Raw genomic sequence first — 21,390 nt, 5'->3', positions numbered from 1 at the left:
ATTCGGGAGGACTACAACTCTCTAGCCGTTCCCACATTTTCCGGGCGCCCTTTACCAACATGGCTGCTGACGCCACGCCTTCTGGGACTCGTAGTCCGGTCCTCGCGCGCTTTCTTACCTAACTGGGGCGCTCTGGGTGTTGTACGAAAGCGCGTCTGCGGCCGCAATGTCTGCTGAGAGTTGTAGTTCTGTGCCCTATCACGGCCACTCCCATTTCTGGTGCCGTCACGGGACAGAGCAGTCGGTGACAGGACAGAGCAGTCGGTGACGGGACACAGTGGTTGGTGACGGGACAGAGCGGTCGGTGACAGCCTCAAGGGCTTCAGCACCGCGCCCATGGCAGAGCCAGACCGTGAGTCGGGGATCCGGGTAGGAGGGTCGGGCCGCGCCGGGGCCTGGCTGAATGCTGCAGGCCCCGGGGCCCAAGGGTGGCCACGGTGGGGCGGGAAGTAGGGAGCGCTTCGGGGAGTGGGATTCTGAGGGCTGTTGCTAAGCGATCTGTATCGCTAGGCTGGTGGGTTTCTGGGTCGCTGTGTGTTCAGGGTTCGTTTACCACATCCACTTGCCAAGTTGCCAATGATCGCGTGTTTCTCGCACCTTGGTTGCTAAGGACCCTCGCTGCAAAGAACATAAGTTGCCCCGGTCCCGCTTGCTATGGGTACCTGATTGTTAGAGGCAACCAGAGGATGCTGAGGGACCCCTGCTGACCCCTCCTATGGCTTCCCCTTGTTCCGCGCCTCTCCTAAACCTACCGCCTCCACTGCACCACTGCACCTCCCTCCTAAACCTGCCTCCCAGCCAAAGCGTCTCTTCCCTTCTCTCTTCCTTTCTAAACTTCCCTCTGCCTTGTAAATCTAACCCTCCCCGCACACACACTCACACACTGTCGTGTCCTTCCTAACTCCTCCTGAGTGTTCCTTCATGCCCTGAATCCCCTAGGTAGGAGGAGGAGGATCGCTTGAGCCCAGGAATTTGAGGCTGCAGTGAGCTATGATCGCACTATTGCACTCCAACCTGGGTGACATGAGCGAGACCCTTTCTCTAAAAAGTAAAAAAGAAAGAAAGTAAGTCAGGGCCAGAAACAATGGCTCATGCTTGTAATCCCAGTACTTTGGGAGGCCAAGGTGGTTGGATCGCTTGAGCCCAGGAGTTCAAGACCAGCCTGGGCAAAAGCCCCTACTTTCTCCCTGTCCCCCTAAATCTTCCTCTCCAGCCTCTCTGCCCCTCACTAATCACCTCTCCCGGCATCACTTTGCATGTAGATAAGATCTTTTCTCCGTCCCCTCCCTCCCTCTGCTCCATTTTTACCACCATCCCATCCCAGTGTAATTAGGTTGGTGGGTGTTCTTGCCCCCTCACTGACCATTTGAACCCCTTTATTCCCCCCTTAATCGTTCTCCCCACTGTAACCACCTCTGCTCCCCTCCCCCAGCCTCTCACCCTCTGGAGACCCAGGCAGGGAAGGTGCAGGAGGCTCAGGTGAGATGGGGGAAAGGGTGGAGGGGAGGAGAGAGACGGACTTGTTCCACATCCCACACTGGGGGGAGGTGGCAAAGGGGAAACAGTCACCCCAGGGCCCTCGGCTCATTGCCCCAATCCCTCACACCACCCAGTGCGGCTTTCTGGGGAAAGGCAGATTCTGGGGATTGTCAGAGAAGAGTTTCCAGCCTCAAGTCCAGGCCTGTCCTCCCAAACTTTCCTTCTTCCTTGCCACTGCCTGCCATCCCTTCTGAACCACATTTGTCCTGGGACTGGAAGAGACAGGTGTCCCATTTGGTCTTGGAACGCACAGATCTCGTGGACAAGTGATGGGAAAAAATGATCTCACAGCGTGATGATGAAAGTAACTCAGGGGGCCAGATGTAGTGGCTTATGCCTGTAATTCCAATAACTCAGGAGACTGAGGCGCGAGGATCGCTTGAGCCCAGGAGTTTGAGGCTGCAGTGAGCTATGATTGCATCACTGCACTCCAGCCGGGGTGAAAGAGCAAGACCCTTTCTCTAAAAAGTAAGAAAGAAAGAAAGTAACTCAGGGCCAGACACAGTGGCTCATGCTTGTAATCCCAGTACTTTGGGAGGCTGAGGTAGGAGGATCGCTTGAGCCCAGGAGTTCCAGACCAGTCTTGGCAACATAGGGAGGCCCCCACCTCTACAAAATATTTAAAAATTAGCCATGTGTAGTGGTGCATGCCTGCATTGCCAGCTACTCAGGAGGCTGAGTTGGGGGAGGATTGCTTAAGCCCAGGAGGTGAAGGCCGTAGTGTGCCATGGCTGTGCCACTGCACCCCAACCGGGGCGACAGAGCAAAACACGGTCTCAAAAAAAAAAAGGAAGAAAAGTAAAGAAACTCAGGGTACTGTGGGAGCACAGAGAAAATTTTCTGGGTCAAAGAAGATTCTAGCCAGGCCATTCCCTGGAGGAATCCACAGGCTGGTCTAGCTGTCAGACCAAGATACAGACACAGCATAAGTGAAGAGTGACTTAGAATTTTCTTAGACAAGGTGAGAAATGGTGATCCACACAACAGGTATCGCTTGTGCAAAGACCTGGGGGGCATGAAGGAGTGTGATGTGTTCCGTAATTGGGTGGCTGGTGGTGGTCAGCTTGTTATAGTCGTGGTTAGCATTTACTGACGGCTTACTAAAGCTGGGCCCACTGTTTAGTGCCAAACGTGCCTCATCTCAATTTCATCTTCCTGGCATCCCTGTGAAGAGAAACGCCTATCACGGCCATTTTACAGATGCAGAATTTGAGGCAGAGTTGTTAAGTCACTTATCCCCTGTCCCTCGGCTACAGGAGCAGGGAAGGGTTTGAGTCCCCCAGCACTGGGCACACCACCTGTCAGAGGCTGCCAGGAGAGGTGGACAGGCAGTCTCTTAGGAGCTTGAAGGCCCCCGTCAGCACCTCCGGCTCTCCCTTAGGCCAAGCTGCAGACACATGCTGGGCACAGGCCTTCCACACAGCCTCACTGTGTACAGCCTGAAAGAGTGCCAGCCCACCCACACCCCTGAGATTGCCTTTCAGACGTGGGGTGGTGCAGAAGCGGGCATCAGAATACCTCACAAATGCACAGTGGAGCTTTGCTAAGGATATAAGAGCCTCCTGTTAGGCCGTGGCAACTCACTCGCCTGGCTCCCAAAGCACGACCACTGTCAGAGAAAAAGGTTGAATGTTAAAAAGGATCCTCAGTCCCAAAGGGAGAGATGCGAGGATGTAAAATGCAGCATTGTCCGTCACAGGGCAAAACTGGAAACAGTCCAAATGGCTGTCAGTGGATGGGTTAAATGAACTATGGTTCATCCATACAATCCAATACTATGTAGCTGCTCTGAAAAACGAGGTGAGGCCGGGCACGGTGGCTCACACCTGTAATCCCAGCACTTTGGGAGGCAGGAGGATCACTTGAGTCTAGGAGTTTTGAGACCAGCCTGGGCAACATAGCAAGATGCCGTCTCTTTTTTAAAAAATTATTTTTTAAATTAGGTGGGTCTGTAGCATATTGTTCTGCCGAAAACTCAAGATGTTGTATTGTACTATGACCTATTTCTGTAAAAAGTAATTAGTTTTATGCAGAGAAAACTGGAGTAATTTCCATTAAGCTTAGCTAACAGTGGTTATCTTTATAAGGGTGGGCTTGGGCAATTACAAGGCGAGTGCCGCAAGTTATATGTTGTTGAAGTATACATGAGTATAGTCAAGGTTTGGCAGAGGTTGTCCAATCTCTCTTTCTCTCTGTGTCTCTCATTCTCACTCTCTCTTTCTCTCTCTCTTTTTTTTTTTTTGAGACGGAGTCTCGCTCTGTCACCCAGGCTGGAGTGCAGTGGGGTGATCTCGCTGACTGCAACCTCCACCTCCCAGGTTCAAGCGATTCTCCTGCCTCAGCCTCCTGAATAGCTGGGACTACAGACATGTGCCACCATGCCTGGCTAATTTTTTGTATTTTTATTAGACACGGGGTTTCATCATGTTGGCCAGGATGGTCTCGATCTCCTGACCTCGTGATCCACCCACCTCAGCCTCCCAAAGTGTTGGGATTACAGGCGTCAGCCACCGTGCTCAGCCTTTCTCTCTCTTTTTAAATAGAGACAGAGTCTCACCGTGTTGCCCAGGCTGGTCTTGAACTCCTGGCATCAAGCAACCTTCCTGCCTCAGCCTCCCAAAGTGGTGGGATTACAGGCATGAGCCACCACGCCCAGCTGGAGTTGCACAGTCTTAAAAAGCAATTTTTTAAATTGTCGTATGTTTGGAAGGGAGGGTCTTATTCAAAAAGACTTGGACGCAGAGCAGTGAGTATCCGGGGAAGGGAGTTGTCTGAGGTGGTGGCTTGGTCAGAACTGCATTTTGGTGAAATCCATTGCAGGGCCCAGCCGTGGTCCAGCCTGAAGCAGGCATTCATTCCAAGGTGGAGGAGCTCCTGGAGCTCCTGCCAGGAGCCAGACCCTGTTCTCAGTGCTGGGCACCCAGACAAAGTCCCTGCCCTTGTGGACATCCTGGCAATTCCATAGATGTCTGGGAAGACTGGAGAAGCCAGAGAGAAGGGCCTTTGAAGTGGAGAGGGGCGAGCTGCCCCAGACAGCCTCACATGCAGGGCAGCAGGGTGGATGGGAGGTGGAGACTGAGGCTGGGAGGCTGGGGGAGGAGGCTGGGGCAGGACCCCCGGAGGAGAGGACAGGCTGGACCAGGTGGAGCCCCGGGGAGGGAAAGGGGGTTGGTGGACAGACCCTTAGGAGGCTCAGCGTACATGCTCTGGAGCTGAAGGGCTGTGGCAGGAGGGCGAGGAGGGAGGCGGGGGCAGGAAACATCTGGCTGATGGGGGGGACAGTACGATCGCATTGAGATGAGGCCTGGGAGGAGGATGGGCTTGGAGGAGATCCCAGGGTCCATTTGGGACATAGTAGGAGTGAGAGGCTGGGGGGCACCTAGGGCAAGGTGTCCAGGAAGCCAGGGAACCCCAGATCTGGGGGCAGAGAGATGGTATCATGAGTGACGAGGCAGAGGCCATTGGCATGGATGAGACAGGTAACCCCAGGAAAGTGGAAAGAGAAAGCAGAGAGGCCCTGGACAGAGTCCCAGAGACCTGCCAGTCTGGAGCTGGGCTGAGGGGAGGCTTCGAGGAAGGAGACAGAGGTCGCTGGAGAGGTGGGCAGAGTGTCTGAGGCCTCGAGCAGGGGGCACATAGGTCCTTGAAGTGAGCACCAAGGCTTTGCATTGGAATCATTCCCAGAGTGACTTGGGACATTATTCAGAGGCCCCCAGGGCTGCTGGGAGGGGACAGCAGGCCCATGCTCCAGGGGACCCGGGAACAAAGGGAAGACCCCAGGCTGTGATAATAACAGCAACAGCCAGTGCTTACTGAGCACTTCCCCCGCCCCTGGTGCTGCGCCCAGCACCCAAGCTCCCTTTCCAAGGTGAGGGACACCCAGACTTAGAAAATCAAAGTCACAACCAGGCACAGTGGCTCACGCCTGTAATCCCAGCACTTTGGGAGGCCAAGGCAGGAGACTTGCTTGAGCCCAGGAGTTCAAGACCACCCTGGGCAACAGAGGAAGACCTCGTCTCTACAAAACAAACAAACAAACAAAAAATTAGCCTGGCGTGGTGGCACATGCCTGTGGTCCCAGCTACTTGGGAGGCTGAGGTGGGAGGATCCCTTGAGCTTGGGAGGTTGAGGCTGCAGCGAGCTGTGACTGCACCAGTGCACTCCAGCCTGGGCAACAGAGCGAGACACTGTCTCAAAAAAGAAAAGCAAAGCAAAGCCACTCACATGAGGTCTTGCTCCTGGGGACTGGCATGGCCAGGACTCCAACCCCGGCAGCCTGTCCCAGAGCCCTGGCGCTAGCCCCAGTGCAGTCTCTCCACCACCTCGCACTTCCTCAGGCCACCTTCCTGCCACAGCCTTTTCCCCAAACCTGGTATCACCCCCTCTCCTCCCTCCCTAATCCCACCTCTCGGGCCTGGCCACTCCACCCCACCCCTTCCAGGACTCAGATTCAGACTCTGAGGGAGGAGCCGCTGGTGGAGAAGCAGACAGTGAGTATCTTCCTAGAGGGACAGGGAGCAGGGTTCGGGGGGGGGTGGGTGATTTCAGGGCAGGGGTGTGGGTGATACCTCCTCAACTCCATCAGGAGTGACATTCACAGTATGTAGCAGTGGGTTGGGTACCAGTGCCAGAGCAGGCTCCTGGAGGCCCCTGGCTGGGCCGGGCCTTGTGCCTTTAGATGTGGGGAGGCCGGGGACCCCAGGGCTGGGGCCAGGGTGCTGGAGACATCCATGCCCCCTGGCTGAGTGCCCGTCGTGCCGCTGTCTCTCTTCTTTCCGGTCAGTGGACTTCCTGCGGAGTTTATTCTCCCAGACGCTCGGCCTGGGCAGCCAGAAGGAGCGTCTGCTGGACGAGCTGACCTTGGAAGGGGTGGCCCGGTACATGCAGAGCGAACGCTGTGAGTCCCCTGTCAGGATTGGGCCACTTTGCCTGGCTCCTGGCTCCAAGTGACCTCCCATCCCCAGCCACTTGAACCATTTATTGAAATCTTTTCTTTATAAGTAGCAAGAAACCCAACTGGAACTGGCTTAAGCCAAAAAGGAGTGTGTTGGCTCTAATCCAGCTTGAAGCACGGCTGGGTCCAGGTGCTTCCACTTTGTTAAAAATCATAACTCTCTCTGATGCTGCTTTTCTTGTTTTGGGGTAAAGGTAACTCCTGGCAGCTGCAAATGCATGTTCCACTAGCCTAGGAGCTGCCACCGGAGAGCACCTTTTCCCAGTAGTTCAAACCAAACAGCAGAGATTGGCTCCCATTGGTCCCGGCTGAGTCACATGCCTGCCCCCATGCCTCTGATTGGCCAGACCTGGGTCGCTTCTCCATTGCTGAGTGAATTACTGCACTCTGATTGACCAGGCCTGTTTCATAAAATGAGGATAATGATTATAGTATCTAACTCATAAGGTTATTGGCGGGGCTAAATAAATTAATATAGGACCAGGTGCAGTGGCTCATGTATGTAATCTCAGCACTTTGGGAGGCCATCGCGGGAGGATCACTCAACGCCAGGCGTTCAAGACCAGCCTGGGCAACATAGTGAGACCCCCCCCCCCACCACCATCTCTACAAGAAAAAAAAAATAGTCAGATATGGGGGCGTTGCCTGTAGTCTCAGCTACTCAGGAGGCTGAGAAGGGAGGATTGTTTGAGCCCAGGAATTGGAGGCTGCAGTGAGCTATGATGGCACCACTGCACTGCAGCCTGGGCAACACAGTGAGACTCTGACTCTAAAAAAAAATAAAGTAATAAAATTTTAAAAATAAATAAAAATGCAAATGCTTAGAGCAGGGCCTGGAACATAGCGAGAGCTGTGGCAGGGTGTGCCGTGGTTATTACTACAGGAGGCTTATTTCAGATGTGGTGGATAGGTGTCCACTTACTGAGTCACCATGAAATTTATATTTCTTTTTCTTTTTTTTTTTTTTTTTTTTGAGGTGGAGTCTTGCTCTGTTGCCCAGGCTGGATTGCAGTGGCACAATCTCAGCTCACTGCAACCTCCACCTCCCGGGTTCCAGCAATTCTCCTGCCTCAGCCTCCCGAGTGGCTGGGATTACAGACGCACACCACCACGACTGGCTAATTTTTTGTATTTTAGTAGAGACAGGGTTTCACCATGTTGCCCAGGCTGGTCTTGAACACCTGAGCTCAGGCAATCCACCCTCCTCAGCCTCCCAAAGTGCTAGGATTAGAGGCGTGAACCACCCGTCCCGGCCTGAAATTTATATTTCTTGCCACAAGTTGAGGTCACCAAAGTCTGAGAAACCAGGCCCTTGGCAGTCCTCAACTAGAACAATCGACCCTTTGTGGTTCCTGAGCAGCCTTTTGTTGAGGACGTCTTCTCCTGTGTCCCTGTCCTCCAGCTGCCACTGTCTCCCTCCTCGGGAAGCCAGGCCTGCTGCCCTGAGCCTCCCTCTCCTGCGGCAGGCGAGCAGCTGTCTTAGCCTGGGCAGGCCCCAAAGACAACACAGGCAGTGGCAACAAAGCATTTGTTCCTTGTGTCCTCCTGCACCTGGATTCTGGGGTAATTGGCTCATGAGGGTGCCCAGGAGGAGATAGTAATGAAAAATAACAATTAGTTGAGGCCGGGAGTGGTGGTTCAGGCCTATAATCCCACCATTTTGGGAGGCTGAAAGCAGGAGGATCGCTTGAGGCCAGTAGGTCAAGACTAGCCTGGGCAATAAGCGAGACCCCCTCTCTGCAAAAATTTAAATGTGAGGCTCCAACCCTCACCTCACTGCTCTAAAAATTTATTATTATTATTATTTTGAGACAGAGTCTCACTCTGTTACCCAGGCTGGAGTGCAGTGGCGCTATCATGGCTCACTGCAACCTCTGCCTCCCGGGTTCAAGCGATTCTCCTGCTTCAGCCTCCCGAGTAGCTGGGATTAAAGCTGCGTGCCACCACGCCCGGCTAATTTTTGTACTTTTAGTAGAGACGGGGTTTCACCATGTTAGCCAGGCTGGTCTTGAACTCCTGACCTCAGGTGATCTGCCCCCCTCGGCCTCCCAAAGTGCTGGGATTACAGGAGTGAGCCACCGGGCCCGGCCCTAAAAATTTCTTTTTAACCACTTAATTGAGCCTTCACTATTTGCCAGGCACTGGGCTCAGCACTTTACAAGTGTCCTATTATTTGATCTTCACATTATACCTGTAAGATCATTATGGAAGTGATCTGAACAGAGGAGGAAAAGGAGGCACAAAAAGGTCACGACTCAGTGTAGGGTCAAACAGCTGCCAAGTGGCAGAGCCAGGATTTGACCCTAGGTCCCCTGAATCCAGACCACATGTAGCCACCACTGGATTCAACCAGGCCTGGCCTGATGGCATCTCAGAGCTGAAGCTCAGGGCTGAAGCTGTGGCAGGCTTTGTGCTCTGTTCACCTTTGCTGTCCTCCCTTGGACAGGGCATCCCAGAGGCATCTGATCCACAGCATATCACACTTGTGCCTGTCTATCAGCTGATGGGCAGATGCCAGGGTACTATGGCCTGGTGGCTACTCACCAGCCAGTAGCTAGCTATTTCTGCTCAGCCCAGGGTTCTTATCCTCAAGTGGCCTTTTCTCAAGTCCAAGTTGGTGTGATTTCCAACAGTGGATTCTCTTTTTTTTTTTCCTTTTTTTGAGATGGAGTCTCGCTCTGTCACCCAGGCTAGAGTGCAATGGCATGATCTCGGCTCACTGCAACCTCCGCCTCCCGGGTTCAAGTGATTCTCCTGCCTCAGCCTCCCAAGTAGCTGAGATTACAGGCACGTGCCACCACGCCTGGCTAATTTTGTATTTTCAGTAGAGATGAGGTTTTGCCATGTTGGCCAGGCTGGGCTCAAACTCTTGACCTCAGATGACCCGCCTGCCTCAGCCTCCCAAAGTTCTGGGATTACAGGCATGAGCCACTGCACCCAGCCCAACACTGGATTCTTTATCCGCTGGCTGGCTCTTCCGCAGTTGATTGTGTGACTTCTTCCCCTGTCTGAGCCCCAGTTTTCTCATTTATAAAATGGGGATGTTAACACCATCCCCGTCTAGATGATTGGAAGGCCCGTCATGCATCTGAGATGCTTGCCCCAGAGCCTGGCATGGAGTAAACGGTGTCAGGGGCTGTGATGGGTGGTGCTATTGTAGGGACTGAGCAAACGGTGTCATATGGTGCATAAGTTCCTCTCCTCCAGGTCGCAGAGTCATCTGTTTGGTGGGAGCTGGAATCTCCACATGTAAGTAACCCTTCTCCCCCAGCAGCTACCCCCAGGAACTGGGGAGTCCCTCCCAAGGGCTGGGGAGGAGCCCTAGCTGAGCCCTGTCCCGGGAGGGTTAGTATGGTATAGACCAACTGCTCCCTGACCCCCCTTTCCTAGCCGCAGGCATCCCCGACTTTCGCTCTCCATCCACCGGCCTCTATGACAACCTAGAGAAGTACCATCTTCCCTACCCAGAGGCCATCTTTGAGATCAGCTATTTCAAGGTTTGTGCTCCCCCAGGAAGGGGCGTCTGTGAGGGGTGGGGATGGGGTCACCTGGCTCCAACCCTCATGCTATACCTGGGGCATCTGGCCCTCTGGCTGTCTCTCCTACAGAAACATCCGGAACCCTTCTTCGCCCTCGCCAAGGAACTCTATCCTGGGCAGTTCAAGGTGAGATCTTTGTTTTGCAGGGGGCGAAACAGGAAGGGTTGGGGGAGGGCACGCATGAGAAGCCCCCCCAAGGCCCTGCAGACAAATATTATGTAGCCATTAAGTACATGGGTGCTGGGCCCAGACTGCCTCGGTTCAAGTCCTGGTTCCTCATGTCTTCATCTTACAACCTTGAGCCTCCGATTTGCCTCCTGTGAAGTGAAGCTGATGGTACTGTCTGAAGAGGGCTGCTGCGAGGCTTAGCTGACTAATGATGCCGTTGAGAGCCCGGGAACCTGCAGCCGGGCTGCCTGGGTGCGAATCTCAGCTTTGCAGCTTACCCACCGTGTGACTTTGGCAACACAATCCCCTTCCCTGTCCTTCAGTTTCCTCATCTGTGATCTGGGGATAGCGGTGGTCTCTCCCCGACGCGGCTGCTGTGATGGTTCCCTGGGGGTAAAACAGTCGCAGTGCCTAGAACAGTTCCTGGCATGTGGCAGTGGCCTGTGGCTGTTCCCTACAGTCATCAGCAGTGCTGTCGTTCTCCCCTGCAGCCGACCATCTGTCACTACTTCATGCGCCTGCTGAAGGACAAGGGGCTACTCCTGCGCTGCTACACGCAGGTAGGCGGATGCGAGCATCCTGGGAGGAGGATGGGCGGGTGGAACGGGCATGGTGTCCTCAGCGGAGGAGCAGAGCTGCGTGCCCAAGAGCTCAGGCGGGGACTCCAGCAATGCGGGGCCAGGGCTTGGCCTACTGCCTCCTTGCTGCATGACCTGCCGTGAGTCACGTCTTCTCTGCCTCAGTTTCCCCTTCCGGCAAACAGGGGCCAGAAAAGGTTTGCCCTCTCAGGTCTGCCCTCTCAGGTCTGCAGTGCGGTGGCAGTGACCTCCTCTCAGGGCCATCCCATGTGTGATGTGGAAGGAGCCTATGGCTGAAGGGACTCTGTGTGCACTATAGGCACCCCAGATTTCACATTGGTTATGAGCGAGTTTCCAAAGTGACTTCATCTAACAAAATCCATACACTATGACACGTGTCCAACAAGTAGATGTTGTGCCTTAAGGAAGGGGCACCTTTTTATAGTTTTTTGTGCTTTGCCCAATTATAAACATGTCTCGTACACGTCAGGTGCTTAGCCAAGGGCCTCTCCCTGGGGCATTCAAGCAAGGATGGCTCACATTGTTGGCTTCTGGTTTGGAGAGTCTCATACCCCTAACAGTAAAAAAATCTTGATGGGCTGGGCACAGTGGCTCACACCTGTAATCCCAGCACTTTGGGAAGCCAAAGTGAGAGATAGCTCGAGCCCAGGCGTTCGGGACCAGCCTGGGCAACATAGGGAGACCCTGTCTCTACAAGAAATACAAAAATTAGCTGGGCAGGGTGGCGTGTGCCTGTAGCCCCAGCTACTCAGGAGGCTGAGGTAGGGGGATTGCTTGAGTTCAGGAAGTCAAGACTGCAGTGATCTATGATGGTGCCACTGTACTGTAGCCTGGGAGACCTGGTTTCAAAGAAACAAAAAACAAATCAAAACAACAACAAAATGTTGCTGCCTCTACCTGTTTTATGAATATGTATAGAAATGACATGAGGCACTACAACAGTATTAATTCAAGCTCTAGATCACACCTCAGAACCCCGAATTATAAAACAGGTGGCCAGGCGCGGTGGCTCACGCCTGTAATCCCAGCACTTTGGGACACCGAGGTGGGCAGATCACGAGGTCAGGAGTTCAAGACCAGCCTGTCCAACATCATGAAATCTGGTCTCTACTAAAAATACAAAAATTAGCCAGGTGTGGTGGTGCCTGTAACCCCAGCTACTCGGGAGGCTGAGGCAGGAGAATCACTTGAACCTGGGAGGCAGAGGTTGTGGTGAGTCAAGATTGTGCCACTGCACTCCAGCCTGGGTGACAGAGCAAGACTCCATCTCAATTTAAAAAAACAAACAAACAAACAAAAAAGAGTGGTAACATTGAAAATAAATAAGTGTTCTAGTGTTTTCTCCCTGTACCTGGCAGTTTGGCACCTGCAGCCCCAAAAGCTACCGCCAGGGGGAGGAACAACTGGCTTTAAGTTCAGATTTCTCAGGTGGGCGAGGTGTTCCCACCTGGGGCTGGTAGGAGGCAGAGGGCAGCGGAGGCCTCCTTCTTCCAAGAGGAGGAGTCCTGTGATCCCCACACTTTGGGAGGCCAAAGTGGGAGATCGCTTGAGCCCATGAGTTCAAGACCAGCCTGGGCAACATAGGGAGACTCCGGGCTCAGAATAAACCTTCTGCCCAGAGAGTCACCATTATTCCAGGACGTGGCTCAGATATGATAACAGCTTGCTTGAAGCCAAGTGCTTTTTGTGGTTGATGTCATGACACTCACTCCAAGAACCCGCTGGCCCTTGTTTGTCAGCTTCTGTCAAAGTAAATGTTCACTGAGTTGATTCCCTACTGCAGGGAGGGAGATGATGGACAAGATGGAGACATCATATACTGAGCATATAAGATGGTCATGGGTCCCTGGAACACAGTTAAGCTGGAAGGGGAGTCAGAAACGGTGTATGTGTTCGGGAAGGGGGCTGCTGTTGTAAACCCCATCTCTACGAAAAATACAAAAATTAGCCAGGCGTGGTGGCATATGCCTGTAGTCCTAGTTACTCAGGAGGCTGAGGCATGAGAGTTGCTTGAACCTGGGAGGTGGAGGTTGCCCTGAGCCGAGATTGCCCCACTGCACTCCAGCCTGGGTGACAGAGAGAGACTCCGTCTCAAAAAAAGAAAAAAAATGACACATCACATACAAACTATTATATAAAGGCCAGGCGCGGTGGCTCACGTCTGTAATCCCAGCACTTTGGGAGGCCAAAGTCAACATCAGGAGTTCAAGACCAGCCTGGCCAACATGGTGAAACCCTGTCTCTACTAAAAATACAAAAATTAGCTGGGTGTGGTGGTGCGTGCCTGTAATCCCAGCTACTCAGGACGCTGAGGCAGGAGAATCACTTAAACCTGGGAGGCAGAGGTTGCAGTGAGCCAAGATCGCGCCATTGCACTCCAGCCTGGGCAACAGAGCGAGACTCCGTCTCAAAAAAAAAAAAAAAAAATTAGCCAGGCATGGTAGTGCACACCTGTAGTCCCAGCTACTTGGGAGCTTGAGAGAGGAGGATTGCTTGAGCCCAGGATTTCAAGGCTACAGTGAGCTATGATCAAGCTACTGTACTCCAGCCTGGACCAGTAGAGCAAAATCCTGTCAAAAGAAAAAAAAAAAAAAAAACCATGTTGTCAAAGAATAACAGAACGTAGAGGTATTTCGGTGGTTCTTTTCCACGCTGTTATTTGCTTACTGTTCAGTTATTTGCAAATTGCTCACTCACATGTGAGGGAGTCAGTGGGTAGACTGAGTCAAGTACCAAAGGCAAAACCAAGATTTAGAATAGCGGGCAAGGGAGGAAAGTTACAGGGCGTGTGGGAACAGTGACAGTGACTCTTGTCTGTAGGCTTTGGAGATAAGGTGGTTGCTGGTAGGGAGCCCAGAAGGCAGTTAGAGCATTCATTCTGCCCTTGAAGGGAAACAAACCCTTCCCGTTGTTTCTGGAGTCCCTGGGAAACGCTGTCAGTTTGGCCCTGGGCCACACATGCGAGCCATCTCTGCGTAACCTCTGCCAGTGTCCTCTGTCAGCACCTGCTTTAGCGGCATTCCTCACAGGCAAACAACAGCTGCTCCAAAGCGGGTGGGTGTTTTAAGAAAAATGAGCGCGCACAAATGTCTGTGCAGAAAAGAACATTCCCACCTGTTTAATATGGAAAGTCTCACTGTCTTAAAAGAAAACAGTGGCCGGGCGCAGTGGCTCACACCTGTAATCCCAGCACTTTGGGAGGCTGAGGTGGGCGGATCACGAGGTCAGGAGATCGAGACCATCCTGACCAACATGGTGAAACCCCGTCTCTACTAAAAATACAAAAATTAGCTAGGCATGGTGGCGCGTGCCTGTGTTCCCAGCTACCTGGGAGGCGGAGCTTGCAGTGAGCCAAGATCGTGCCACTGCACTCCAGCCTGGCAACAGAGCAAGACTCCGTCTCAAAAAAAAAAAAAAAATAGCCAGGCGTGGTGGCGGATGCCTGTAATCTCAGCTACTTGAGAGGCGGAGGCAGGGAGAATTGCTTGAACTCAGGAGGCAATGGTTGCAGTGAGCCGAGATAGCACCATTGTACTCCAGCCTGGGCAACAAGAGTGAAACTCCATCTGAAAAAAAAGAAAGAAAGAAAAGAAAACAGTGGCTGGGCATGGTGTCTCACGCCTGTAATCCCAACGCTTTGGGAGGCTGAAGTGGGAGGATCACTTGAGCCCAGGAGTTCAAGACCAGCCCGGGCAAATAGGGAGACCACCCCACCCCCCATCTCTACAAAAATAATTAAAAAGATAAAAAATTAGCCGGGCATGGTGGCATTTGCCTGTAGTCCCAGCTACTCAGTGGGCTGAGGTGGGAGGATGGCTTGAGCCCAGGAGGTGAAGGCTACAGTGAGCTGTGATCAGACCACTACACTCCAGCCTGAGTGACAGAGCAAGACCCTGCCTCCAAAAAAGAAAAGAATACAGGTGAATATGCCATCTATGAAACAGGCCATAGTAAGAAAGGACCCTGGCTACTAAAGGGGAAGATAGTGATTAAAGCCAAGGAAGGGCCAGGCATGATGACTCACACTGTAATCCCAGCACATTGGGAGGCTGAGGCAGAAGGCTCGCTGACCAGCCTGGGCAACATAGTGAGACCCCATCTCTACAGAAAATTTTAAAAATCAGCCAGATGTGGAGGCTGAGGTGGGAGGATTGCTTGAGCCCAGGAGTTGGAGGCTGCAGTGAGCTATGATTGTACCACTGCACTATAGCCTGGGCGACAGAGTGAGACCTTGTCTCAAATACATAAAAAAACATGGCTAGGCGCATTGGCTCATGTCTATAATCCCAGCACTTTGGGAGGCCAAGGCAAGCAAATCACGAGGTCCGGAGTTCGAGACCAGCCTAGCCAACATGGTGAAACCCCATCTCTACTAAAAATACAAAAATTAGCCGGTCATTGTGGTGCGTGCCTGTAATCCCAGCTACTTGGGAGACTGAGGCAGGAAAATCTCTTGAACCTGGGAGTCGGAGGTTGCAGTGAGCCGAGATTGTGCCACTGCACTCCAGCCTGGGTGACAGAGCAAGACTCCATCTCAAAAAAAAAAAAAAAAAAAAACCACACCTAGTAAGCCCTCGTGATTCATTTATGTTAATGCTTGCCTGGAGCTGCCACATGCAGCTGTGCAGGGTGCACACTGCACAAGGATGCCACATCTGAGGGGGCTCCATTAATAACAGAGACATTGTAAATGTATGTTAATTTCAGTAATTAATGACAGGTGGAAATAAAGCATCTGGCTCTAATAAAACAACTTTTTTTTTTTCTGAAAAATGGAAGCAGATGGCCTGAATTTGCAGAATAAAAGCCACACAGGCTGTGGAGTGGCTGTGGGCCTGGCCTCATAGATACTTAGGTTTGGGCCCCCCTTTTTTTTTTTTTTTAATTTTTTGTAGAGACAAAGGTCTTGATATGTTGCTCAGGCAGGTCTTTAACTCCTGGCTTCAAGTGATCCTCCCACCTCAGCCTCCCAAAGTGCTGGGATTATAGGCGTGAGCCGCCATGCCCAGCCTGGCCCCTGCCCTTAAGCAGCCTTGACTGTCACCCTTTAAGTGGCACCATTGGGATGAACAGAAGAGTCTTCAGATAAACCCTGCCACTTGCTTCTCCTCCCTCCCTTCTCCACCTGTCCCCACCACCTCACTGCTCCTCGTGGCCCTCAACTCCCTACTGTGCCTTCTGGCCTACAAGGGGTGGCTCACTCCTCACCCCTCTTCCCTCCATCTCTCCCTCTAGAACATAGATACCCTGGAGCGAATAGCCGGGCTGGAACAGGAGGACTTGGTGGAGGCCCACGGCACCTTCTACACATCACACTGCGTCAGCGCCAGCTGCCGGCACGAATACCCGCTAAGCTGGATGAAAGGTGAGGCTGGAGGGCATCCTGAGGGCAGGCCTCCTGTCAGCACCAGGAGCAGTGTCTCCATGCAGTGGGCACCCATTCTGTCCTGCTCAAGTCTTTGGGGTTTTTTTTGTTTTGTTTGTTTGTTTTTGAGACAGAGTCTCACTCTGTCGCCCACGCGGGGAGTTCAGTGGGGTGATCATGGCTCACTGCAGCCCAACTGCCTGATTTCCTGTCTTTGGCTGTTTTTAATAGATGATAGTAGGCCAGGAGCGGTGGCTCACACCTGTAATCCCAGCACTTTGGGAGGCCAAGGCGGGCAGATCACCTGAGGTCAGGAGTTCAAGACCAGCCTGGCTAACATGGTGAAACCCCGTTTCTACTAGAAATACAAAAAAAAAATAAAAAATTAGCCTGGTGTGGTGGCATGCGCCTGTAATCCCAGCTACTCGGGAGGCTGAGGCAGGAGAATCGCTTGAACCTGGGAGGCGGAGGCTGCAGTGAGCTGAGTTCGCACCATTGCACTCCAGCTTGGGCAACAAGAGCAAAACTCTGTCTCAAAAAAAAAAAAAAAAAAAAAAAAAAAAACAAGAAGTCACTTATTCCACGCATGGAAAGCCATTTCTGACATTCTTTATGCTGATTTAACAAAGCCTCTGGTGTCCCTGTGAGATAAGGACAGCTGCAGCATTTGCAGAAGAGCCTCTGGAGTGTGGCCGTTCTGATAAAATGCCAGCTGAGTGCCCCTGGGCTGAGGATTCCTGAATAGCCCAACTGCAAGCAGCTGGGGGCAGTCTACAATTCACATTACCCCCATTATGTGTCATTGACAGCAGCGTCACAGGCAGCACCCACGGTGTCATGCTGTCCATGCAGAAATATTTTAAAGAAAATTACCGACTACTGACATTGAAACAATGCTTTATAAATGTGTGCTGAATGAATGAATGGACAGTTGAGCAAATGACTTAGAATTCAGTGGGTTGCAAGTGACAGAAATGCTTTCTTTTTTTTTTTTTTTTTTTTTTTGAGATGGAGTCTTGCTCTGTCACCCAGGCTGGAGTGCAGTGGTGCAATCTCGGCTCACTGCAAGCTCCGCCTCCCGGGTTCAAGCAATTCTCCCTGCCTCGGCCTCCCAAGTAGCTGGGATTACAGGCACGTGCTACAACCCCTGGCTAATTTTTATATTTTTAGTAGAGACGGGGTTTCACCACATTGGCCAGGCTGGTCTCAAACTCCTGACCTCAAACGATCCACTCGTCTCAGCCTCCCAAAGTGCTGGGATTACAGGCGTGAGCCACCACACCCGGCCAGAAATGCTTTCAAGCTTCCTAAATCAATAAGAAATAAGGCCAGGCACAGTGGCTCATGCCTGTAATCCCAACACTTTTGGACGTCGAGGTGGGTGGATCACTTGAGCCCAGGAGTTTGAGAACAGCCTGGGCAACATAGGGAGATCCCATCTCTAAAAAAAATAAAATGTAGCCAGGTGCGATGGTGGATGCCTGTGAGCCCAGCTACTCGGGAGGCTAAGGCAGGAGGATCACTTGAGCCTGGGAAGTCGGTGGTGCAGTAAGCTATGATCACACCACTGCACTCAACCATGATTGCACCACCACACTCCAGCCTGGGCAACAGAGTGAGACCCTGTCTCAAAAAAACAAACAAACCAATAAGGCCGGGCGCAGTGGCTCACACGTGTAATTGCAGCTCTTTGAGAGGCCAAAGTGGGCAGATTTGCTTGGGCCCAGGAGTTTGAGACCAGCCTGGGCAACATGGCGAAACCCTGTCTCTACAAAAAATACAAAATTTAGCCGGGCGTGCTGGCATGCACCTGTAATCCCAGCTACTCAGGAGGCTGAGGCAGGAGGATCACTTGAAGCTGGGAGGTTGAGGCTACAGTAAGCCATGATCGTGCCACTGCATTCCAGCCCGGGCAACAGAGTGAGACCTTATCTCAAAAAAAAAAAAGAAAGAAAAAAACAAAAAACAAAATGCAACAACAAGAAGAGAGGTCTTTTCTGAGCAGAGTGGACACCTCAGGAGACACCCATCACACTCCAAGTGATGGAGGTGTGTTCATGTTAACAGTGGAAGAGGGGTGGGGGTGCTGCACCTCCAGACTCTGGCCCAGATCCTCTTACTGCCTTCTCTTTCTTCCCCTTCGCCACACCCAGAGAAGATCTTCTCTGAGGTGACGCCCAAGTGTGAAGACTGTCAGAGCCTGGTGAAGCCTGGTGAGCCTCGGGCCAGGGACCTGCCCAGGTGGATTTGGGTGGGGGTCCCCTCCTCCCCCTGACCCCTTCCCAAAGGCCACACCCCCACACATCTGGCCACCTCTGTCTCTCTGAACAGTGCCCCAGATCCATCCTGGGGAGAATGGGGTCTGTGCCCCTGGCCGGTCCCCACTGCTTCCAACTCCCACCGTGGCCTCCGGGTCTGCCATTGCTCCCACCTGTCCTCTCTGCCTCCCCATGTCACTGTCTCTGTCCGTCCATCTGTCTCCACCTCAGATATCGTCTTTTTTGGTGAGAGCCTCCCAGCGCGTTTCTTCTCCTGTATGCAGTCAGTAAGTGGCCCCCCAGCCTCCCCGCATCCCCAACCGCCGCCTCCACCTGTGCTGGGCCCCATGGGGGTAGCCTGGGCCCTGCCTCAGGAAAGGTCACCTCCCCAGCTATGGGGGGCGGCAGGGAGGTTTGCTGCTGGGGGCGGGGGAGGGAGCGGTGGCGCAGCCTGGGCGGAGGCTCCCAAGCTCACGCCCCTCCCCGCAGGACTTCCTGAAGGTGGACCTCCTGCTGGTCATGGGTACCTCCTTGCAGGTGCAGCCCTTTGCCTCCCTCATCAGCAAGTAGGTTGGGGGCTGTGGCTGGGAGGACGGCTGGGCACCCAGGGCCAGGACAGACCCTGACCCCTTAGCTCCCCCTCCCCACAGGGCACCCCTCTCCACCCCTCGCCTGCTCATCAACAAGGAGAAAGCTGGCCAGGTAAGAGCCCTTCTTCAAGCCCCCCTCGTCACAGGCTCCCCCTTCCCTCTCACCCTTTTCCTCAGAGGGAACCCCCACTGTGGAACCCCAGCACTTTGCATTCCTCAGCTCAGAACCTGGGGCTCTAGAATCCAGAGGGGTCGGGTTCCAGGCCTCTGGGACATTCACTGCCCTTTTGAGCAAGTGATAGAATTCCAACTCAAACCAGCTGAAGCCAGATAGGAAGGCCGGGCTTCCAGGGACTGAGGAGGTGGGAGGGGGTGCAGGGGTCAGGAGAGACAGTGCGGGGGGCGCGGGGGGTGGGTCCACGCTCCGGGTCTCTCAGGTCTGTTTTTCCTGAGCAGCCTCACTCTAGGGCAGGTGCTCCCTCCTGGGTATTCCCCTCAGGGGAAGTAGGCAGGGTCACCGGGCAAGCAGCGCACACTGTGGGCAGACACTGTCCCAAGCCTTAGCCTGCGTGAACTCACTGACGCCACAACCCCATCGCGGTTTTGTGATCACCCCTATTCTACAGGAAACTAAGACACAGAGAGGACAAGTCACTTGACCAAAGTCACAGAGCTGGCTGGGCGCAATGGCTCATGCCTGTAATTCCAGCAATTTGGGAGGCGAAGGCGGGTGGATCACCTGAGGTCAGGAGTTCGAGACCAGCCTGACCAACATGGTGAAACCCCGTCTCTACTAATAATACAAAATTAGCCAGGCATGGTGCTGGGCACCTGTAATCCAAGCTACTCGGGAGGTTGAGGCGGGAGAATCACTTGAACCCAGGAGGTGGAGGTTGCAGTGAGCCGAGATCACATCATTGTACTCCAGCCTGGGCAACAAGAGTGAAACTTTGTCTCAAAAAAAACCAAAAAAACAAACAAAAAAACAAAGTCACAGAGCTAGGATACAAACCCAGGCCACCTGGCTCCAGGGTCTGTGCTCTTAGCTCTCCCTTCCCTGCTCCTGCCCCTGCCCCACCCCCTCCCTGACAGTCGGACCCTTTCCTGGGGATGATTATGGGCCTCGGAGGAGGCATGGACTTTGACTCCAAGAAGGCCTACAGGTGAGGCCCCACCGGGGGTTGGGGCAGCCTGGAAGGGACAGGGTGAGGTGGCGGGGGCGGGGGCACGAAGGCAGATGAGAGGAGCAGGCAGGGGCGAGCCCGCCTGGGAACTCTGATCTCCTGCTGCACCGCAGGGACGTGGCCTGGCTGGGTGAATGCGACCAGGGCTGCCTGGCCCTTGCTGAGCTCCTTGGATGGAAGGTGAGCTGAGCAACCCCAGCCTGTCCTGAGCCCCATCCCTGGACCCTCTCCCCACCCCATGGGTCCTCTGACCCCATGATGCACAGTGACCTTTGACTTCTGTGACCTTTGCTCCTGCAGAAGGAGCTGGAGGACCTTGTCCGGAGGGAGCACGCCAGCATAGATGCCCAGTCGGGGGCGGGGGTCCCCAACCCCAGCACTTCAGCTTCCCCCAAGAAGTCCCCGCCACCTGCCAAGGACGAGGCCAGGACAACAGAGAGGGAGAAACCCCAGTGACAGCTGCATCTCCCAGGCGGGATGCTGAGCTCCTCAGGGACAGCTGAGCCCCAACCAGGCCTGGCCCCTTCTTAACCAGCAGTTCTTGTCTGGGGAGCTCAGAACATCCCCCAATCTCTTACAACTCCCTCCCCAAAACTGGGGTCCCAGCAACCCTGGCCCCCAACCCCAGCAAATCTCTAACACCTCCTAGAGGCCAAGGCTTAAACAGGCATCTCTACCAGCCCCGCTGTCTCTAACCACTCCTGGGCTAAGGAGTAACCTCCCTCATCTCTAACTGCCCCCACGGGGCCAGGGCTACCCCAGAACTTTTAACTCTTCCAGGACAGGGAGCTTCGGGCCCCCACTCTGTCTCCTGCCCCCAGGGGCCTGTGGCTAAGTAAACCATACCTAACCTACCCCAGTGTGGGTATGGGCCTCTGAATATAACCCATACCCAGCGTAGGGGGAGTCTGAGCCTGGAGGGCTCCCGAGTCTCTGCCTTCAGCTCCCAGAGTGGGTGGTGGGCCCCCTTCACGTGGGACCCACTTCCCATGCTGGATGGGCAGAAGACATTGCTTATTGGAGACAAATTAAAAACAAAAACAACTAACAATCCGGTCTGGCCTCCTGTTTCTTTCTGTGGGCACCCAGGGAAATCTCTGGAGGGAGGGGGTTAGATCTTGGGCCACTAAGGAACCAGAAAGTCTCCGGGATCCAGAGTGAGGGGTAACAAGAGGGTCCTCACGGGGGCCCTCG

The 21,390-nt window shown here is 53.5% G+C and overlaps 1 protein-coding gene across 5 annotated transcripts; it reads left to right on the top strand.

The window, feature by feature from the left end:
- Positions 1 to 57: 57 nt before the first annotated feature.
- SIRT2 (sirtuin 2) lies at positions 58 to 21,247 on the top strand. Of its 5 annotated transcripts, XM_055103593.2 has the most exons (17): positions 208 to 352; positions 940 to 1,064; positions 1,433 to 1,479; positions 5,981 to 6,029; positions 6,323 to 6,436; positions 9,701 to 9,742; positions 9,884 to 9,990; positions 10,102 to 10,158; positions 10,692 to 10,760; positions 16,035 to 16,164; positions 18,318 to 18,377; positions 18,654 to 18,709; positions 18,912 to 18,988; positions 19,073 to 19,124; positions 20,105 to 20,175; positions 20,310 to 20,376; positions 20,497 to 21,247. In XM_055103593.2, coding segments are annotated over exons 4-17 (1,059 nt in total). In that variant the 5' UTR covers positions 208 to 352; positions 940 to 1,064; positions 1,433 to 1,479; positions 5,981 to 6,028; the 3' UTR covers positions 20,653 to 21,247. The 5 variants fall into 5 exon arrangements, with proteins under 5 accessions (XP_003812305.2, XP_008962905.1, XP_003812304.2 ...); XM_003812257.4 differs by lacking the exon at positions 940 to 1,064 and having other exon boundaries at positions 58 to 352; XM_055103594.2 differs by lacking the exon at positions 1,433 to 1,479.
- Positions 21,248 to 21,390: the final 143 nt, after the last annotated feature.

The sequence above is a fragment of the Pan paniscus genome, chromosome 20 (genome assembly GCF_029289425.2).
Source record: "Pan paniscus chromosome 20, NHGRI_mPanPan1-v2.0_pri, whole genome shotgun sequence".
Lineage (NCBI taxonomy): Eukaryota > Metazoa > Chordata > Mammalia > Primates > Hominidae > Pan > Pan paniscus.
This window is presented reverse-complemented; position numbering and strand designations above follow the sequence as displayed.